This window comes from Carassius auratus, unplaced genomic scaffold (genome assembly GCF_003368295.1).
Source record: "Carassius auratus strain Wakin unplaced genomic scaffold, ASM336829v1 scaf_tig00215912, whole genome shotgun sequence".
Classification (NCBI taxonomy): Eukaryota; Metazoa; Chordata; class Actinopteri; order Cypriniformes; family Cyprinidae; genus Carassius; species Carassius auratus.
In genome coordinates, this window is record NW_020528306.1 from 567,825 (window position 1) to 591,173 (window position 23,349).

Below are 23,349 nucleotides of genomic sequence, written 5' to 3' on the forward strand. Positions count from 1 at the left end.
TACCAATAAAAGGTTGACAAAACAGACAATTTTGTGTCATTTTCTTTCAGCGAACAGGTCACTCAGAACCCCCTCATTTGACTGAGCACTACACCGTGACCTTTGACATGTATCTCGTCCTGGACTACTTCTTTTGCGATCTGGCGAATGGACGTAACAGTTGTGCCTTTCAGGTCAGGTGGACACAGCCTTGGAGTTTAAGGCTGAAGGCTATAAAGGATCTCTTTGTCTGTCTTTCCCCTGCGGAGCATGAGCAGAGGGATAAGAAATGTGGTTAATGGCTCAGGAGTGGGCTAATCATCGGTTGCCATTACTGCTCCAATATCAGCAGGGATGACAGACTTATCAATGACAAAGGGCCCAGGTGAAGACCCAGACCGGCCCCTTCAGTTTTGATCTCTGGTCCGCAAAGCAGGAGCTTTCATTTGAGCTAAGCACTAGTCAGTATACTTCTCTCGCTCTTACTCTTTCTGTCTCCTTCTTTCTTTCTTTTCTCTCCGCTTGTGCCAGGAATCACTCATCCGCTCTCCCCCCGTTCAGGCCCCCACGTTGTGTTCTCTCAAGCCTCAGCCATTATATCCACAATTTGGCTTAATTTCTTAGGCAACTGCAATGTGATAATGCATCTCTGTGGAGAGGATATAAAATCTCACGATTGTTCTTTTCTTTTCACCTTTTTGTTACATTGTATACAGCACACACACACACACACACAACAGAGCTCTGACTTTTACTCCATTATGTCAATGTAAATAATATTGTTATTTTAAAAATCATGATAGGGAACGATAATATATGTTTCATTTGACCACTTGCTACATTTAAACAGTATATAGTGTTAAACATACACAAAACAAAAATAAAATGTAAAATATATATTTTTAATTATATATATATATATATATATATATATATATATATATATATATATATATATATATATATATATATATATATATATATATATATATATGCATGTGCATATGTGTATAGTAACAACACTAAAATATATAAATATTATCTAATATTTTGAACATAAATAATATTTTAGAATGAAAATTTTTGAGGAACAAAAAATTTAATATACTTATGTATACTATATATTTTACAAATCTATACTACTGAATTATTTTATACATTTTCAGGTGTATTTAAAATATATCTGAAAGAATTATTTTACACACACACATATTATATATATATATATATATATATATATATATATATATATATATATATGCATTCTAAGTTTATATATATTAATGTATTCAATAGGAAAAAGAACAATTTGTAAAGACAACTAAATACAAACTGTGACAAAATCTAATGGTTATGTTTATCTGCCATCATCGCCTTTTGCAAATGTTATTAAATGCAAAAGCCGAATAACTCTGATCACCCACTGGGTGCCAAATGAGAGCACTTTATTTCTTAAATGCAATCATCCCACTGTTTCTATGTGGGAAACCTCACATCAATATGCTTCAGGCATATATTGCATGATTATCATGTGTCATTAGAGCTCGCTATATTTGGGTGCAGAAGTGGTGATTAAGTGTAAAATTATCAAGAGAAAAGACAATGAACTACAGATGGGAGTTTGAGCAGGCCGATCATTACACATGTATAACTGCCTGAGAATATCATTTGCTTTGAAGAACTAGTGTGATATTAAATTAATGTTTCAGGATTACACCACAAACTCTTACATCATACTTCCTGATGATTATATCAGATTGAAACTTTGTGTGTGTGTGTGTGCTTCTTGCAGTCTTTATAAAATAATAACTCCAAATAATTAGTCATTTGCTCATATTACTAAAAGCATTGTGGCTTGCAAGTGGCTTTCACAAGCATATGAACACACCGAAATGTGTCCATGGAGGAGGTTCAAAATGAAGAAAATTGAGTTTTCCAGCTAAATAAACAATGTTAATTTAAGCACAAAAACACTCTTAGAGAAAATGATTTGAGAAACAGATTTTTTGTTGTTGTTGCTTTTTTAAATAACAAAAATGCATTCCGCAACCCTCAGCACGACAGGATGTGAAAACACTTTTAAATGTGTCAGATGATGTGCATTACACTGACAAAACATGGGCAATATGAACATTCTCAACAATCTGATCGAAATATAGTATGCTTCAATCCCCAGCTTTGCCAAATAGTAACCTTAGAGGAATAAGTCCTGCAAACACACACACATGCACATGCACACCTGGACAACCCGAGCCTTTCTCCGGCAGTCGTGGTGAGGAGCAGGTACTGACAGACTCAAACACCTGCTATTGGAAAGTATGTTCTCCATCAGTGATCCTGCGTTTTACAGGACTGGGAGGCTATTGTTCTGTCCAGGCGCTGACAGCCAAGGTATTTCTGGACTCCTGGAGCACATACGAAAAACAATGGCCAATTCATGTAAGTTAGTAGCCTATAGGAAAAATAGCTTTACTATTTCAAGTCACTCTCCAGCATTGAACAGTGTATTACTAAAATCTAACAAACCACGTCTTATTTGTATTAGAAAAATGTCTGTATAATATCTTTATCTGAGGGTCAAGCTTGCCTTTTGAGGGAATCTAAAGCTCAGTGACATTCACCTGTAACACAGCGCTGGCTGGCCAAGAATGCAGTGCACCTGTAAACCTGAGGAACTCTGATCTTTGTCTTCTCTTGATATCAACGGCAGACCGTCAATCAACACTGGACTTTTTGATCTATCTTTGCCACTGTTACGGATAAAATAATTTGTTGAAGGTGCATATAGATAGCACAAGTATAGATTTTTGATGTACTGTTTAAATCACATTCATAACGACCAACATCTATCTCTTGGTTGATTTATTGACCAATACAATCAGTAGTTTCATCAATGAAAATAAATACAGATGTAGGCTATACCATTCAAAGGTCTCTTATGTTTACCATGGCTACTTTCATTTGATCAAAAATACTGTTATAGGAAAAACAATGAAATATTTAAAATAATACTTGGTAACACTTTATAATAACTGCACACTATTAATCATTAATTAATCATTAGTAAACAGATAATTCATAATTTATAAAGCATTAATATACAGTAATAAGCAGTTTATAAATACAGATATAAATGCTTTATTCTTGATTTAAAAGCATATCTATAATGTGTTTAATAATTGTATTTTCATATTTTATTCATGATCAATTTATCATTTCTCAATCAAGTATAGCATTATTTACAAACCAGTTATTTAGGATTGCCAGTGATTCACAAGATCACAAGAAATGTAGTAAATTCAGGTAGTTGTAAAGCATTTAGTAGTGGTCAGTTAACTATTTATGTGAGCTCATCTAAAGTGAGGACTAGTTATGCCTTGTAAAGCATTTATAAAGGATATTTAAAGGCTCAGTTATCTTCTAAACAAAAAACGGAAACAAACACAACACAGTGATACAGAACATAGAAATATTAACAGCCTTTAAATCTCATTTGTAAAAGCTTTACAAGGCATAAATAGTCCTCACTTTAGATGAGCTCACAAAAATAGCTAACTAACAACTACATATGTTTTTTAACTACCTGAATTAACCCTGAATTACAGTAGAAATACATGTTAATCAACCATTTATTAACACTATAAGTAACTATTACTATATGTCTGAATAAAAAGATGTATGAATGCACATTTAAATAATTTACTAATCATTTACTAACAATTTCTAAGTGATCTTATGAACCACTGACAACCCCTTAATAACTGGTGTGTAAATAATGCTTTACTTAATTTAGAAATTATAAATTGATCATTAATAAAGTATGAAAAAAACAATTATTAAACACATTATAGATATGCTTTTAAATCAGGTATAAAGCATTTATATCTGTATTTATAAACTGCTTATAAATGTTTATTAATGCTTTATAAATGATTAATTAACTGTTTCCTAATGCTTAACTAATGATTAATAGCATGCAGTTATTATAAAGTGTTACCATCTTTTGTAACATGAAAAATATATTTTCTTTTGATTAATATAATATATCCTTGCTGAATAAAAGTATTACTTTCATTCAAAGCTTCCAAACCTTTTAACAATTGTGTTTTTGGAGTCAAATAATGTTGACTAGGCATTTTAATCGCTTAGTTAATTTGCTGTTTCTGATCCCTGATGTGCAGACTAGAAAGACTAGAAAATGATCATCCAGCTAGGCCTGTCTTAAGCAGGAGGGGAATTTGCAAAGTAACCTGGACTACAAATCACCACAAGGCACCTCTGAGCTCCAGGGCCACCCCGATCGGCTCCCCAGCTCAGATCCCCGACGCTGACCCCGCTCAAAATCATCCCCATTAGTTTACAGCCGAGGAATTCTCGGTCAAGTGAGTGGCACAGCGGCAAACAAAGCCCTATTTCAAGGAAGATTACAACTTCAACAGGAAAGCCTTCGATGAGCTAGACTGTTTGAAATTGTTATCAATATCACCATCACCCCTTGTGGTCAACAAAACCATTTCTAATCACCCCATACCTGTGGCTATGAATTTTTTGTATTTGTGTGTGTGGCTCTTTAATGGAGTAGAAATAGAAAGAGAGAGAGAGAGAGAGAGAGAGAGAGAGCATGAAAGGAAAAAAAAACTGGCGAATTATCTTACTGTCAGAGAATAGAAGGGGGACTTGTTTAACACGGGCCGCACTCAAGAGCACGTGCGATGACAAAGCGATTTTGCTCCTTACACCGGTCACCCACCTGCGCTCAGATTAGGTCAGATATTCATTCCTGAGGCCAAGCTGTCCCTCAAATAAGATGATGAAAAAAGCTGATTGTGGATAACATTCTTTCTCGGGCTGAAGTGGAAAAAAGTGCAAGGCATAAAAACCTAATACCTCATTATGCTGCAGTGAGAGGAACACTGGTGCTGTTTTAGTGACTTTAATTACCGAATCTTTTCAGTTATATGAACGATATTATATTTTTGTTGAAATTACCACCAGTAATTTTTTAGACACCTGAGGCCCAAAATTGTTTACATTTGCCTGTATATTTAGTGCAAAACCTACAATATTTTAAAGCAACAGAAAAGACCGAATAAGGCATATGATTGGTTGGAGTATGATCATGTGACTGAAATGGCATCTGTAAATATTTTAACAGATATATACAAACTGTAAATAAAGTAATGAAGTCCAATATCCAATCTGTACATTTTATATGATTGTAGAATGCACCAAATGTGCTCAAAGGCATCCTGTATTTGTAGTTTAAATATTTACTTCAAGCAAATAAACACATCTGTGGGATTTCAGACCTCTTTGCATACATTGGTTCATTTCCAGATATATCCCTCTAAATGTAGCCCTTGAGACTATGTAAATGAATGATGTAAATGAATCAAAGGTTTTGAAGCATGACATGATTATGAAATGTATGGGTGCTCCGGACCCCCTCGTCTGCTTCACCCCTGGCTTTAAACCATTCAGCAGTCGCGCGTGTCAGGGACGCACACTCAAAGCGCGATCACTTAGCTCTTAGCTAAGAGTTTCTGAGTTTGTTCTATGACTGAAAAAAAAAATACATCACATTCTTCATAGACTGTATGCCTATTGGTTTGCAGGCTTCTGTATGGAGAACTAGAGAAGATTAATACCTAGGTTCTTCAAACATTGCATCAAGATGAAACAACGTCTTGTCGGGTGACATTAATTTGGATGCTGCAGAACTGCTTATTTAAAAATATAATAAACACTAGCCTATGTAATATGTTATTTTTGTCATTATTCTAAACCAAATAATAGAGATGATTATATAACCTAATTTATGCCCATATAGAATAGTTTTGTAATCACGGTTGTTGTTTATTGGACCATGTGATCAGAGGGCTTCTCATTTAGGATACTTGTTTATTTAGCCTATGGCGCCCTCTGCTGTTGGACTTAGTAAAACAGCTCGAAACTGGCCAGCTGAAGGCACAAGTATAGGTCTCTGCAGGAAAGTAATGGGAGTTACGAGATCAAGGTGTTTTTACACCATGATACCTGATTAGTTGATGTAATAGTGACGTTAGGTTTAGGGGTGGGGTTGGGTAAGGGGGATCCTTTAGATTGCATGATTCAGAAACACCCAGTAGTTTCAAAACACCCATATGGTGATAAACGCCCACTTTTGCTCTGCAGAGACCTAAGTCTCGCTGAAGGATGCGCGTGGGTTATGACCTTATGACCACGGTTATCACTTCATTTCGAGTGGTAACACTTTATATTGGGTTTAGACTTTTTTATTATTATTATTCAAATGGTAGGTTAACTATGCTGGGCAATTATTCCCCCACGTGCTATATTTGTTTAAAATACAGAATTGAATTAATATTGTTTTACATTTTTCTCTTAAAAAGTTAAAAAAAAAAAAAAAAAAAAAAAAACGATAATACAATACATTAAACATTAAAACAAACATATAAATAAATAAATGCATTTTCAAATTGTTTGCTCATGCTTATTGTTGTAGCCTATTATTATTATTATTATTATTATTATTATTATTATTATTATTATTATTATTATTATTATTATTGTTGTTTGTTTGTATTGTTTTATTATTGTTCTTTTATGTTCGTAATAATTATGTTTATAAAATAAAAAATAAACAATATTTATACTATAATAAATAATAATAATTGTTATTATTATCAATTATATTATTTAAAACGATTGTTACTTTACAACCATTATTATGTTTATTTAAAAAGTATATACATTTATAATAATAATAATAATAATAATAACTATTATAATTATTATTTGTAGTTATTTATTATACTTATCATGTCATTTTAAGAAGAATTCTGTATTAGTAAGTAGACTTTATGGTCCTTTAATGATTTATAAACCAACCTCAAAATCTAGTTTAGTAGGTATTCATGGGAATTTCTGGATACCCTTCACTGAAATAATTGCAACAAAGCTAACATACTTGAACATACACTTCCTGAACCTTGTACCACAAAGTCGAAGGGAAGGGGGCGAGCCCTACCGCTGATCTCTATAGCATCTACTCGGCGATTTCCTTCACATTACGTCAAGAAACTCGAGAGACAGAGCGCGTCCCCTGGAGACAGCACGCGTCCACTTCCGGTTGGGCTGAGAGCTAGAGAGATCGGGTGAGGAGCACAACTGGGGAAGAAGCAGGCCAGGCTGGAGTTAAAGCGAGCCGCGGTGCAGAGGAATGGGAGACGTTTAATCGGAGGAGGTGAGGCGTGATATTTTGAACCGCGCATTATGTGTGCTCAGACGTCATCTTTGATGCGGTTATACCGGACGCTTCTAAATACGTTACACACCGCTAACCGGCTAACTTGTTAGCATTCCGTGACAGCTTTGGTACGAGCAAGCCTGGCAGAAACTATGCGGGCGCTAATGTAAGGACGAGGAGTTAGCATGCAGCGCTGGGCAGATTATCTATCCGAACGAATCTCTCATGGTCTGACTTTTTTACACTGCTTTTACGCTCTTCAACATAGTTTACGTGTTCGTTATCTCCTCAGATGCAGCCAGTGTTAGCTGCCAACCTCCACATTCCCTTCAATCACAAGCAAGTGGGCCACTTCCTACCCTCCTGTTTGTTTTTAGACAAGTAAAACTTTTGATTACAACCGGAGACGTGAGGCAAAGGTAACGTTTCCTTACATTAACTTATTCCGTTAAGGTATTTACATATCGAAAGAGTAAGTCATTGGATGTTTCTTAAACTAGTGAGCTGTCAAACGTTACCTAGAGATATTTTTTTTTGTACATGATCGATTCTTTTGATGCTTGTTATGCCTTAACATGCCATCTCGGTAGGCAGCCCACTAGGTTTTGAAACGGTGTCCGTTGAGCTTTTATGGATTTATTTGACGAGCTGGTAACGTTAATGGTTTATTTGAAGTTAAAGTGAAACTGCTTTTAATCAACGTTAGTTTAGTAACGTTGACTTGATCGTGAAAAGCCACAATTATTGTATTCATTTGATAACTTGCAGTTTCACGTGTTTAAGGGAATGACTTTGTCACAGGTAGCCTAGTTTTAGTTCACCCAAAATGAAAATAAAAGAGTGACTGTGTTTAACATTCTGCCCTTTTTAACTTCCTCATATCATAACTGTCCACAAACAGTGCTATGTCTAGAAAATGGCTTTTAACACATATCTGTTTTGGATAGCAGTGCTCCCCATAAATGACAAATGCAGGTTAGCAGGTTAAATCTGTCACAGCAGTTTGGGTGCTCGGATTGATCGTCTACTGATTCCTTGATTTTGATTTCACGATTTTGACCTTCTCACCTTTTTTTATTATTAGAAAAAGAGATTGAAAACATTACACACTCAATGAAAAGGTGTAGTTTTATTAGGCTATCGCTGCATGTTTCTTTGTAAAAGCAAAACTAAATTGACATTTTAAGTTACACAAATAAATCTCTATAAATACATATAAAATGTGATTTATTTATATATTTTTATAAGCTTTGACTATATTGAAACATCTGGCAGATGTGTAATTGTGCACCTGAAAAATACTTGCTCATCAGGAAGTTCAAAGTGTCTTCACTGTGGATTCCCACACTTCCTTGTCTTTTTTTCCCCTTGTCTTTTTAAAGGTGTTTTCACACACTACTAGGTGCATTTATGGCATTTCTGGAGGCATAAACCGTCTCTCCTAATCACTCGGAATGTATCCCAACCTGATTTGTCTGAATAGATGGAGCCAAACCAATTAAGCCGTTTGCATGAGTAGGCATCATTGCTTTGCACTCGATAAACTTTTCATTTTTGTGGCCATGGCTGCTGCTTCTCAGTATTAGCTGTTAAAGGGTTTTGGTTGTAAAGTCCTCCTGTTATGGCAGATTTATACCAGATTTGTACCTTACACAAGATATGACCTTCACTGCTACGGCTTTTGTTAGCGGTTTCTGAATCTAATGACATCTTCTGCAAGTATAATGCTTGAATATTTTGGGAATGTTGAAGAGCAGTTTGTCCCTGAAGTGGGCCTTGTCTCTTGGCCAGCTTCAATGGGGATTTACTTGGAAAAGAAAAAAAGGATGCCTTTGACCTGCGTACCCGAAGCAAAACAGAATGAATTGGTGGTATTTTTATCAGCTCTGATTATGCCTGTTAGATATGCAAAGCCTGGCTGATTTCCCTTGCCAGTTCCTTTATAGCAATTCTTAATTATCCTTTCCAATTTGTGAAGCAGTTTCCGTTTGATGTAGCTTTTCCTTTCTTGCCATCAAAATGACTGGACTCATAGATGGTGATGGGAGGAGGTATGAAACAGGCCTGGACTATGTTCCTAATGCACATTGGCCTTTTTTATGATCTTTCTCCTGTCACGGTCAGGAGTAATATGTTAGTGTTTTAACTGAAGAATCCTTTAGTATAGCCTCATGCCTGGGACCAGAGATGTTGCCCAGAGCTTCTGACCCATTTTTCAATAGCCGTTCAAACTAGCTACTGCCGTGTTGTTGATAGGGATGTGCAATTAATCGCATTCGATTGTAATGCGCATCTCGTCAGTAAAGCCAGTCCCGTGATAAGTAGTAAATCACCATCACCTGCTTTTGGATGGTGTGGCATACACTACACAGAGCTGTAGTTCACTTACAATAAGGCAGTATAAATCCAAACAGACAGAGAGAAACGCAGCGATTCCTGCCTTTTATTACAGAGAAAAATATGTTTAGCCCCTCCCTCCGAAGCTTTGAATATCTGGTGTTGATATCAAAGCTGCGAAGCTCAAAAATTGCCCTAATTGACACAATGTTTATGAAGATACCTGTTATTTATTTTTATTTTTTTGTTAAAATGTTGCTGAGATAAACCACATTGCTGTCATACTCCGTGTTCTCATGGTATCTTGCAAACAATTCCCACCAAAGTTTGCAAGCACTCCTTACTACTTTTCCTCCCTCTCATGGCCTATCGGGTGCCTCCTGGCAGACTGTGCATGTTAAGCATTTTTGGCAGTACTGGACTAGGTTTTATTTTGCAGAATAGACTAAAAGCTGCTTATCTTAAAGTAGGCCTTCTGCGGTGTTCATTTGCCAATGCTGATATGGCAGTTTTCACTCTTAACGGCTTGCCCAGTGAACCGGTAAAATAAGTTTTCTCCCTATGGTTTATTGGTTGACTTGATCCGTTTGGGAACTTAAAGGAACTATTATACAGATTTTACTCAGATTAACCTAAGAAAGATTCATTAGGATGAGATGTTGTTTATTTAATTTAATCATCAGTTTTTGCCGGGTGTGGAATGCAAATGCATGTAAAATTGCAGTTTTTCAACAAACAAACATGCTGATCCATGAGTTGAGAGATACAATAAGTAACTAATGGTTAGACTTGAAGATGTGTTATACAGTGAACAAAGGCAACTCGATCACTTCAACTGGAACAGCTCTGTTAATGCCAAAAAATGTCCTTTTACATGCTGTTGCCAAATCTCTTATATCACTGTTGACTCTTCCGCATTATCTCATTGAGAAATTGCTAACCTTTAACAGACAATCTTTTCACCAATCCGTATAAATATGCCAGGTGGTCTGTTACTTATGCAACCCATATGAGGAAGTAGTTTCATGATTTTATTGTTTTTCATGATCGAGAGCTGTTAAAATCTTACTCAACTCTTCTCGGGACATGAGCCTGGGGGTGCAGCCTGTGATTGCATTTTGCTGGAGTGTTGCCAAGACACTTACCCCTTTGGGTCCACCAGATCAACTGAATATACATTCTCTAGCAATGTATATTCAGTGTATGTTTTATATAACCTGTGAAATTCTTTCTGTGTGTTTAACTTTCATTACAGCCTATTCGTAGGGTTTTCTACCTCAGTTATAGGAACTAATCACCAGAAGTTGCCTAATACATGTGTATTCTCTGTATTATGCATGCTTTATATATAAGTAATTTTGTGTGTTAAACACTTATCACGGCTAAACCTTATTTACCTCCACCTCAACTATGGGAAGTATGTATTTTGGTACCTACTTGATGGGTAAATGATTTTTAGAATTTTGATATAACGTATGTGTGTAGGATGGACCATATTTAAACGATTAAGTTTGCTTATTAAAGCGTTTAAACTAAACTCTTAGGAGTTTGGACACATGCGATCACGTGGACACTATGCTAATTACATGCAAGAACCGGAGAACGGGATGTAGGTCCCGCCCAAGACACTATCTGATTGGCTGTCGCACTTAGAAGGCTGGGTCATATGGACACATTTATAAACCAATGACAAGAAGCTTTTTGCCTAGCTTTTTGCCCTGCTTTTTTCAGTGACTTGGTTCTTGGCTATGTTTTGTGTTGACCTTTCCATCGTCCAGCATGTACTCTTCAAACCTCCAAGAGCTCACTCGAAACTCATGAACTTTTCCGTAAGATCCTTCGTTGAACGTCAAAGAAAACCCTCACGGAGTCGTTCCAGAGGAAACTCTGTTGCATAGCAACCCGCAATCAGTGGTGGACGAAGTACACAAATCAAGTACTTGAGTAAAAGTACAGATACGTATAGTAAAATATTACTCCAGTAAAAGTGAAAGTACTCCTTTTTCAATTTTACTCAAGTGAAAGTACAAAAGTACTCAATTTTTTATGTACTTAAGTAAAAAAGTACTGAAAGATAGATTTTTGCAATTTTATATAGGCTACTTAATGTAATTTTATATTAGAACATATATTTTTTAATAATCTTACTGCTCAAAATACCTGGGATTTTTTTTCCAAAATAACCACTATATGTAGTCAAGATATATTTTTTGTTGTGTATATGGACTACGTTGACGAGAGTAATGTTCACTGTGAAGCTTATACTGACTGTGATCTACCTGAGAGAAAACAGAGATGACAATCTGATCATCACCAGTAAGAACAAATTATTTTAAAGTTTTGTTTTACAGTACATCACAGTTATATATGACATGATAATAAGAACTGAAGTTAGGAAGAACATTTTAAGGAAAATATAATTATATTTTCATAATGATTTTTTCCTTCTCAAATCTTGTCTGTGGTGTAAAAACACCCATGGCCAAACGGGGATGCATCTCTTCCCCTCTTTGATAATTACTGTAGTTACCATGTTCTGAACATCACATCCTTTCTTTTGTCCCTAGATGTTATATATATAGGTGATTGAACAAAAATATTTGGACATTATTTACCTCAAGTTAGCACCAGCCAGCTTGTTAGCTAGACAGTTAGCATCAGCTAACAATATTTACTTATTTTCAGTACGGTTATGAATAAACATTCATGTCTGTCTACTCGTCTAGTTAATCCAAACAATATAACGTTACTGTTGATAAACAATATAAAAACAGACGTCACATGACAATTTTGACCTAAATATGATTTTCAGTTACAATAATTACTCCTAAATTTCGACATTAATAACTTACTTTTAGCAACATCAGACCAGGGGGCAAGGAACTCGACCGGAAGTTGAAGTCGGGTGGGGGCTGCCATCTTTTAGCAGAACTTCACTTGCGTTAGCATTCCCATTGACTCCCATTCATTTTGGCGTCACTTTGACTGCGAATAACTTTACATCTGAGGCGTTTAAAGACTCCGTTGGTCCATTATTTATTTCTAAAGATACACGACAATGTATAAAGGGCTCCATTACCTTCTATGTTACATTATGGCCCCGAATAAACAGTTTTTGTAAAAAATAGGCTAATGATTGCGTCATAACCACTCGTCTCTCTGTCACATTACCGTACAGACAGGAGGAGAAGCTCGCAGGCAATTAACTTAATATGGCGTACTGACGATACATTTTAAAATACTATACAAAATAATTAATCAGAATACTTACTCCTGCTCCCTCACGACAAAGAACTCCCCGCTCAAGCTCGCCTACTCTGCAAGATTAACGATGGCAGTTTGCACGCACAGCCACTTAGAAGATTTACATCTGTCAGACAGGTTGCTGACGTCGTCAAGCTTCGTTTGAGTCTGCGCGTCAGAAACGGAAATGCTAAAAAACGCTAAAAATGGGCTTCACTTGTCTCAATTGAGTTCCAATGGGGTCGCTGTGTCAATTTCCTTTACTGTCTATGCATCAGACGCACGCGCGCTCACAAGATCTCCCGGTTCTTACTTCTGGGGACTCGCACTAAACGGTTCATTTGAATCAGTGAGCGGTCGACTCCAGAACAGCTGCAATCGGATCATTCTAATTCGTAAACGAATCGTTTGGTGCGATTCGCGATCCGATTTAAAAGTTTATTTTTAAAAGACTCAGTTCGTTCATGATGAATCAGACACCGCTTCTGCGTGTCGGAGCACGTGATATATTATAGGGAGTAACGATATATTTTATGAAATGTAGTGAAGTAAAAAGTACGATTTTATGCTTTGGAATGTAGTGAAGTAAAAGTAAAAGTTACTCAAAATAAAACTACTCCAGAGTACAGATACTTGAAAAATGTACTTAAGTACAGTAACGCAGTAAAGCTACTCCGTTACTGTCCACCACTGCCCGCAATCCAGGAAATCTCACAAACGAAGCGCTACCCGGCAAATCCAACCCACCACCATCGAGTGCTGTCCCTCAGAACACGTCATCGACCGACAGCTAGCCAATCAGCGCCAGAGAATACCTCTCCAGCAACTTTGTTAAAGAAGGGAATGCATCCAAAGCATTCGGAAGCATCCAAATGAAAGTACACAATATCTCCTAATTCTGGCTGAACTGGTGCAAATCTTATTAAATCTTCTGCACAATCTGACTTTGCTGCAGCCTGGAATTGAACTACTGGTTTCGTCTGGTCAGAGGAGAACTGGCACCCCAACTGAGCCTGGTTTCTCCCAAGGTTTTTTTCTCCATTCTGTGACCGATGGAATTTCGGTTCCTTGCCGCCGTCACCTCTGGCTTGCTTAGTTTGGGTCACTTAATCTACAGCGATATCATTGACTTGATTACAAATAAATGCACAGACACTATTTAAACTGAACAATACTTAACAATACTTTTCTCTGTCACTGTTTGAATGAATGTTTGTGTTTTCAAGTAGTTCAATAAAGCCTTGGTTGATTTTACATACCAGTGTCTTGTGCTGTGTGCTTACAAGTTACTGCCTTAAACTGTAGATTCTGTTACCTTACTCATAATCAGTTATCATAATTTTATGATATTATTACCGTAGGCCACGAGTTGATAAAGTGTTAAATATATATATATATATATATATATATATATATATATATATATATATATATATATATATATAATATACGTTGCCACTCTGTTGCCTGGCTACCAGTTTCTCCAAAAAAGTTGATTAATTCTGAATGTGTTGTGTGTCCATATTGCACACCTCCCTCCGAAGCTTCGAATATTTGGTATTGATTGGATTACTACCGAAGCTTCGAAGCTCAATAAATGGTATTCGGACCAGCCATAATGAAAGTTCTTGTGAATTTAGCTTTTTCCCATCTGCTTTTACATGCAGCTTTTATAATGGGCTGTGCTCTTCAACATATAACTGGCAAGTTACTTGGCTGCAGTATTAATTTATGCTCTTGATCATTTTTGGCCATGCATCAACTTCTAATGATTTTCCTGAACAACACACCTGTGAAAATCTAATTGGTTCTGTGATGATTTGTCTGCATTTTAGACTTTGCTCTGGATGACACCTTTGCCTGAGAGGATTTTTTTCCAGATGTGTTTAAAGACCCCTCATGGCTAAAGGCTGTGCTTGTCATTTAAAGAGGTAGAGATGTTTGAGTTTTTAAAGTGCTAAAAGCTAAAGCTTCAATGTAAGAAGCACACAAGGATTGGATTAAAGTGTGCACTAAAGATGCTTTGCTAAAACGTGTGCTGTAGAGCCACAGTGAACTGTCCATATGTTCCTTTGTCTTTTTTTTTCTGCTTTGTGAATCTCTGTGAAATTGATGCAGTGTCTTATTACAGAATATTCTGGATATTCAGAGCATTTATACCATTGAGATCCCAAAAAAAAAAACTTTCCAACATGTAAACTAATAACTATTAAAATGATCAAAAAATAACAATAAATAAATCTATAATGTCCCTTTGAGCATAAGACTTCTTTCAAAAACATTGAACATCTTCAAACCTCAGACTTTTGAATGGTTAATATATGTTTGTGCATATAGTAATACAAAATGTATGATCCTGAATCGAAGATGAATGCACAACATAACACATGTCTTCAGTGAGTAAAATAAAATAAAAAATTCTAACATATACATTTTAAATTTGCTTTTACCATGGTTGGTCTAAATACTTGATTTTGATTGCTTGAGGGGTATGCATTAAAACTATCTAATGCACGGGTAGTTCCAAGTCAGTTTAATCACATTTTTTGCTTTTAATTGACATACACGGAGAGGGAGAGAAAGACAGAGGCTGGGAGAGAGGTCGGAGATCGTGCTGCATACACACAGAAACATTCAGGAGCAAAGAAACCTGTTGTCATCTCTGCCCTGCGACTTTTATTAATTAAATAGCTTTTACATAAAAATCTTTATTTTTGAAGTAAACTTACAACTTCAATGTTTGTAGAGAAAGATGCACAGCAGCAGGTAATTCACACACATAACTGATAAATTATTAAAATCCTAGAATTCATTGATTCAAACAAATGTGATCTTACCGCAATATTTCATCTATATGTCTGATTTGAAGCAGACAGAATGCTAGCTCTAACGAGCTGTAACTGACAAAAGTAACTGACATTTTAAACCCTTTCGGTCAAATATTGCGCTGTAGTACTTATGTAGTACATCAGCGTGTTTACTCTCATGTGAAAAACAACTTGGGAAGTGTGGTTAGACTGGAAGCATGCTGTCGCCTATTTACCAAGTCATCTTTTGTTTGTAAACAGGAATTAAATTGTAGATTCCTACAATACTGTGCTCAATTTAAATTGAAAGTTTCAAATCATTGGCCCACACGATGCAATACATATGTCACAGTGCAACACCTCACAATATCATAATTGTATCGTGATTAAACCTTCATCCAGATTTTCCTCTCTGAGAGTGTAGAATCTGAAATTCTGTAGATTTAAACAAATCTGGGAAAAACTCGGCAATTTCCATCTGTGCTTACGCATAATGTGTTTCCTTAAGTTTTTTCTGTTTGTTTGTTTTTCCAGGTTCTCTGCAAACCAGGAGAGACATCAGTGAGTCATGGAGGACTGCAGTAGCCTCATAGAGTTTGATGTACCTGAGTTCAGCAACACCGTCCTGAACCAGCTCAATGAGCTCCGTCTCCAGGGCAAGCTGTGTGACATCATTGTGCACATTCAGGGCCAGCCATTCCGAGCCCACAAGGCTGTCTTGGCCGCCAGTTCGCCATACTTCCGAGATCATTCGGCACTAGGCACGATGAGTGGCCTCTCCATCTCTGTAATCAAGAGCCCTGAGGTGTTTGAGCAGCTGCTCGCCTTCTGCTACACTGGCCACATGTCATTGCGCCTGCGTGACGTCATCAGCTTCCTCACGGCTGCCAGCTTCCTTCAAATGCAGGCTGTGATTGACAAATGCACACAGATCCTTGAAGGTATTCACACTAAGATCAGCATCCCTTTGCCTGGTGGGACCGATCCAGAAAACGATTGCACCACCTCAAGGGCTGGACGCAATGGTTTGAAAGATGGAGGAATCTTTGTAAACCCCACCCAGATTTCGCCACCTTACTATTCTCATCAGAATCATTGCGTGGAAGGGCGGAGCTCAAGTAAGGGAATGGCAGAGGAGGGTCAGTCAGACCGAGGGAGCAGCGACAGCATATCTGAGCAGGAGGTGTCAATGGAGGTTGAGTCCGAACAAGTAGACCTCATCGGCAAGGATGGACGGGTGACTGATGTCCATATCAAGCTGGAGAAAGTGGATCGGCCAAGCCACTCCGATAGCTCGTCGGCAGGTGATGACGGCTACCACACAGAGCTGGTGGATGGTGAACAGGTGTTGGCTGTCAGCGTGGGATCGTACGGGCCTCTGCTTTCCTCTGCTGGATACACATACTCAGCATTACCTTCCTCCTGTTTCGTCAGCCTGAGTTCCTCAAGCCCTTCTCGTTCTTTGCTCAGCAGTGTCCGGGGTGGTCGTGGCCGTGGGAAACGTCTCGTGCCTCTTCCAGCCGATCTGCTAACTCCGCTCAAGCAGACTGGTGCAGACGAAGGAGATTCACCTGCGACGACGGCTACCTTGGAGAACGACACAAGGAAGCACAGTTTCCGTGAACAGTGGTACCCCTACAATGAGCGCCTCATCTGTATGTACTGCAGCAGGTCCTTCAACCAAAAGGGCAGCCTGGACCGTCACATGCGTCTGCACATGGGCATCACACCCTTCGTCTGCAAGTTCTGCGGCAAGAAGTACACCCGCAAAGACCAGCTGGAGTACCACATCCGCGGCCACACGGACAACAAACCCTTCCACTGCCAGATCTGCGGCAAATGCTTTCCCTTCCAAGGCACACTCAACCAGCATTTGCGTAAGAAGCACATGACCTCTGGCACAGAAGTTAACAATCACACTGACTTGCTTGGAGAGGCACCAGATGACCAGAGAGGGGAGCAAGAGGATACCGCCAAGGGAGAAGCAGCATGCGGAGCCGCTTACCCCGATGATTTGTCAACAAAAACCCCCAGCGAAGAGAGTGGCAAGTGTAGTCCAGAAGAAACCCCTGCATCCAAACTCCTGCGTTGATATTGAGAGAGAGAAAAAAATACACTTAAGTTGTTTGTCCTCCTCCTCTAATAAGGAAACATGAAGGGTCACTCTTTTCATGATTTAAGCCCAGCTGTTTTTAAAGAATGACAAGAAATAACCTGCCTTGAGCATTTTCTACTTTTGTGGAAGTTCTACACAGGACAAAGGTCGAGATAAAGTTTTTAAGGAGTTTTTCAAAGGGAAGGAGTCCTATAATCGGTGAATTAAATAATCGGGGTGGAGGTCACTGTAATCAAGGCCTCTTAAGAGTTTTATCACATTTTTTTTTATATATCTATATCTATATATTTCCATGTTTTTCAACATATTTACAGAGTAATATAGGCATGTTGCAATAATGAATAATGTGAAAGCTCAGATTAGATGCTCGTCAATATCACGCTTTTACCTGACCTGTTTTTGCACATTTGGCCTGTAATAGGTCACTCACTCGAGGAATGGTTTATCTGCCATTGCAAGGCTCTTTGTGACACATCCATTTAATACCTCATTTTACAACCTCAGCATAATCATAATGGACAGTATTTGTAGCTTGTCGTCAACTCCAGCCAGGTTTTACCTCATAGCAAAGAACCTGAACGGAGGGGAAGAAGCTTCTCTCAGTAAACTCCCATTTGTTTTGCCTTCATAGGGTTTGAATGAATGCTGCGATGAAACCCCTGAACAAAACATCTCCACTCTACAAAGGCTTGATACTTCAGTCAAATGTTCCTTAGTGATTGTATGCATTTTACATTAATCTTGTTCAGTTCTTCTGAGATATAAGAGAATATTGTTAGTACAAGGTGTACCTGTGGAGTATTTTCAGGATCCAGGATCTAACTGTTTTTTTTTTTTTTTTTTGCCATATTTTTCGTAGAATCACCGTTTGTCATTCTACAGTTTTTCTGTAACATTAACCATTTGGTTTCAGGTACAGTATCAACAGTATAATCACTGATTAGTGCTAGAGTAGCAGCACAGTAAACAATATTATTCAGTTAAGGAATGTGTGCCTTTAAAATTAAAGTTATATTAATATATTTGTAGATGCGCTTCTAAAAGTGGTGCGGGAGTCATGCAAGTTATAAAAATTGCCTTAGGGCCATACCGCCTCGGAAAGAACGTCACAAACAAGTTCTTTGTGAAATATAATTAATGTACACACTCGATCAGTGGTTCGAATTTCAAGAAGCTCTTCTTGTGTTTAGCTTGCTCGAAAGCCAAAACGAATAGTGTTTCAGTACAGAAATGTTTAATTGAAGAAGATTCACTTACCGCTGGTATGCTTATGTTAATGTTATATAGTATGGAGGTGTAGTGTAGGGTTTCAAACAACCATAGATCATTAATAAGATAAACCTGCAGTCTCAGTACAACTGTTCTGGGCACTTTTATATATTTAGTATTGTGAAAAGAGAGCCCTGGATGCCTATTATCTCCACAATAGCTCTTAACATCCATTTTCATTGTTATGTAACTGGTGCTAAACGTCATACCTCATTTTTTTTTTCTTAACCTGTGATTGAATAAGGCTCCTTGTTGTCTCACATGCCAATTGTAGATACATTTTATTTCTTATCACCACACTGTCTTATTTGATTCATTCTAAAGAATAAGAAGTGGCTACATACAATGCAAAACAATTAAAATGGCGTTTTGTTGTGAGCAATACACTAGACTTATATTTTATAGTCCCCACTACACTTGAGCATCCGCCTGCCTGATTTGATTTATGGCTCTTGGTGCTCAGACAGATAAAAACATGCCTCACTTTTACAAGATTCAAGTTCTTTCAACTGTGCCTAACATGCCATTTGGAAATTTACTTTATCACACCCTCTATAAGTTAACTTAAGAACCATCAGCCAGGCGTAGTTGATCGTTGAAATAGTCTGAACCGCAACCAGAGTCACGCCTTGGACGAAACTCGTTTCTAAGTACGCCAAGTTAAAATACAAAGTGACTTTATTATGTTCACATTACAGTGCTGTTCTGTGTTCATTTTCAGTTTGTTACTCTCTTTAGTGGTGTTTTCTCGTAACATTTTTTTTTTTTTTTTTTTTTTTTAAACCTTCATTTATATCACAGTCAGTTTTTTTTTTTTTTTTTTGTCAGATTTCAGTTTGTACTTCAGGACTTCTGCCCATTTTCTCACTTTCTTTAAAGTCAATCAATTTTATTTAGCTCAAATTGCTAATTTTAGAATGCTTAACTATATTCGTGCCATTAAAATCTACTCATGTGTTTTATATTACTGGCAGATGAATGAGAATTAACCTTTGAATCAATTCATGGCAGTTTTAAGCAATGAGCCAATGTGATAACTCTGTTAAAACCGTTAACACGAGCCGAAACCCTGAATGCAGAACACCTTGTACTACTGACAGTGTGTTTGGTGTCATTTTGTGGCATGAGATGCCTTGAATGCTATTTGATACATTGTAAGCCTGCTTTGTTCCCTGAACATGTTAAGATTTGCTCTGTTCCTTTAGTGTAATGTTCCTGTTCATCTTAGATAATGTGAACGTGACTTTGGCCACTAACCAAAGAGCAAACCAAAAATTGTAAGGGGTTTGTGTGGTATGTTGCACAGCAGATTAAAGAGAGACCAAAACCAAGCCCTGGAACAAATGAATCTGTTTAGCTGGCTCTAACACCTGGTGGGATTTTATAGCATTGGCTGTCATTTATTTCACACATTGGTGTTAGGTAGATTTTCTTTTAGTTGAGCTAATGTTTTACAATGAATGAAGCTGTAAGCTTTAACATTTGATGAACAGATTTAGGACGTTGTTCTGTGGTCTTTTAAGAATGATGGTACAAACAGATTTTTATGGAAGTCGATTGAACTGGTGCCTTGATGTGAAACTTAGATTTCACTACCGTTTGGGGTCAGTAACATTTATTATGTTTTTTTTTTTTTTTTTATTAAAGAAAACATTTATAATGTTACAAAATATTAATTTTTCAAATAAATGTGTTAACTTTCTATTTATCGAAATGAAACGGTAACACTTTACAATAAGGTTCATTAGTTAACATTAGTTAACTACTTTAGGTAACAAACTAAAAATGAAAAAAAAATAATAATTCTACAGCATTTATTAAATTTTGTTCATGTTAATTTCAACAATTACTAATGCATTATTAAAATCAATAGTTGTGCTTGTTAACATTAGTTAATACACTGTGAATTAACATGAAATAAAGATGAGTAAATACTGTATTGCTCCTTGTTCATTCATGTTAATTAATAATATATTAACTAATGGAACCTTATTGTAAAATGTTAACGAAGAATCTTTAATAAAAAAAAAAAAAATGGTTTCCATAAAAATTCTGAGCCACAGCACAACTGTTTTCAACTTTGATAACAATAATAAGAAATGTTTCTAAAGCAGCATATTAGAATAATTTCTGAATGATTGTGGGACACTTCAGAATGGTCATCACAGGACTAAATTACATTTTAAAATAGAAAATAGTTATTTTAAATTGTAGTAATGTTTCACAATATTACTGTTTTTACTGTTTTTGATCATCTGTGTTTTGTGAGCACAAGAGACTTTCAAAAACATCATAGTCTTACTGACCCCAAACTTTTGAAAAGTTTAGTGTGTGTAAACACTTATTTTTTGTCGCCCATGCAAGATTATGGGAAGGAGATGAGGGTTCCTTCAAAGAAGATGGAAATGTTGTTATTTATCACTGTATCAGCCTGGTCTTTTGTAAAAAATAATGGTAATATGCAAAAGCAATATGCCTGTTCAATCATAATCAAAGGGTTCTCTCTGTACAGTTGCATTTGTTTTATTTCTTATCATTCTTATTGTTTCTGTGGAAAAACATCCTAGTTTGGGGATCGATATGCATTGAAGCAACAGAGATTTCACATCAGAATCATTATGCAGTTTCGACAGATAGTGAATATGCTGAAATAATAAAATGGGACAATCAAACAGCTTCACAATACAGAAGCTTCCTCTTAAAAATAAGTTTTAAAAAAATGTAGTCGTTGATTTTTCTTGGCTATAATCTCATCAGAATGATGATGCTTTCAGGTTAGCATAGTGCTGTATTATGTATATTGTTTCATCTGGGGGGGATATGCATGCCGGCCCACTTATTGTTCAAGTAAAATTGCATGGTGACCTCCGCGTTGTAATACAGACTACAGATTACCTTTCATTTTTGTCTTAAAACTTGAAAGTGAAATTTATTTATAGCTATATCTCTTTTGTTATATTTCACATGGCATGCACTTAATTACCTTTTTTATTTTTTATATGTATTAATGTATTCCATAAGGGATTAATCGACCATGTAATGCTCCCAATTTATGGGACTCATAAGGCCTCAAATATTTTATCTCCTGGGATTTGTTTCCCTTTTAATGGTGCTTTACGACTGGTCAGGTTTCGTTTTGGTTTTTATAATGTTTAAGCATAAAGATGTTAAATCGGTGATATGGGGTTAACATATACTTGTAAATAATTTAATAAAGTGTTCTAATAGAATCATACTTCTCCAACTGACCTGGACACTCACGGTCCAAATTCACTCGCATGTTCTCTTAAAACCAGTTCAGTTTGTGCCATGTACAATAATCCAAAAAGTGTTTACAGGGAAGGCTGTTGGACTACTTTGTGATTGTGCAGCTCGTCATTTTTAACTGTTGAAAACTTACTTCAGGTAGTTTATGAACACTGAGCTAGACCTAGAGATATTGAAGAAAAGGAAATCTTGAAGTCTTCCATTGGTCCTCCACTTCCAACATGTCTTCACTGTGTAATATACAAAAGCAATAACCTTTTTAAGAGCAGTTCTCTTTTCTTCGGTGTCTGTCTCAAAATGAATGCATTCAGGATGTCAGGGAGCTGAGGTCAGTTATTACAAGTAGAGGAATTTTTTTTTTTCTTTTTCATTTTTAAGATGCACTGTTTACGTGAAAACTTGGACAGGTTGGGCAAATGTGCTTCCACAGAGCGGCTTCTTTTTTTGTGTGTGGTTACCACAGTCTACATTCTGTTTGTACTTCATCTACCTGCCGCCTCAGTGTCACTGGTGAAAAGTTGTATCTATTTTAATCTGTATTAAATAAGAAACGGATCTTTGAGAGATGTAACCGGCCGCTATGCTGTATGCTAAAGATCTTCTTTCTTAATCCATCGAGATTGCAGATATGTACTATGGCAATACAAGATGTAGATGAGTTTGTTTCTTCATCTGAACAAATTTGAAGAAGTTTAGCATTACATAACTTGCTCTGTAGTCAATGGGTGCCGTCAGAGTAAGAGTCCAGACAGCTGATAAAAACAACAATGCACAAGTAATCCACGACTCACACAATGTCAACTGGCTCTAATCAATTAACATCTTGTGAAGCAAAAAGCTGCGTGTTTGCATGAAAAAAAGCCATCATGTGGTTTTCATTTTATATTGTAGTGTCTGGCCAAAATCAGTCTATAATTCATAACTCCTTATCCAGTGAAAAAGTCCATCCTCTGTTGTCCTCTAACATTAAAATCTACTGACATATTGTTTATAACTGTTTTGGCCCTTTAAACAGTTTTTGATATGTGCCTATTTCTCTCTTGATTCAGATAAGATGACTTTTTCATTGGGGAAAGCAATAC

At 36.8% G+C, this 23,349-nt stretch overlaps 1 protein-coding gene across 2 annotated transcripts; it reads left to right on the forward strand.

The window, feature by feature from the left end:
• The first annotated feature begins 7,086 nt into the window (after positions 1–7,086).
• Positions 7,087–20,329, forward strand: LOC113096339 (zinc finger and BTB domain-containing protein 34-like). Of its 2 annotated transcripts, XM_026261703.1 has the most exons (3): positions 7,098–7,225; positions 7,521–7,647; positions 16,150–20,329. In XM_026261703.1, the coding sequence occupies exon 3, from the start codon at positions 16,184–16,186 to the stop codon at positions 17,705–17,707; it is 1,524 nt and encodes a 507-aa protein (XP_026117488.1). In that variant the 5' UTR covers positions 7,098–7,225; positions 7,521–7,647; positions 16,150–16,183; the 3' UTR covers positions 17,708–20,329. The 2 variants fall into 2 exon arrangements, with proteins under 2 accessions (XP_026117487.1, XP_026117488.1); XM_026261702.1 differs by lacking the exon at positions 7,521–7,647 and having other exon boundaries at positions 7,087–7,225.
• The last annotated feature ends 3,020 nt before the right edge of the window (positions 20,330–23,349 follow it).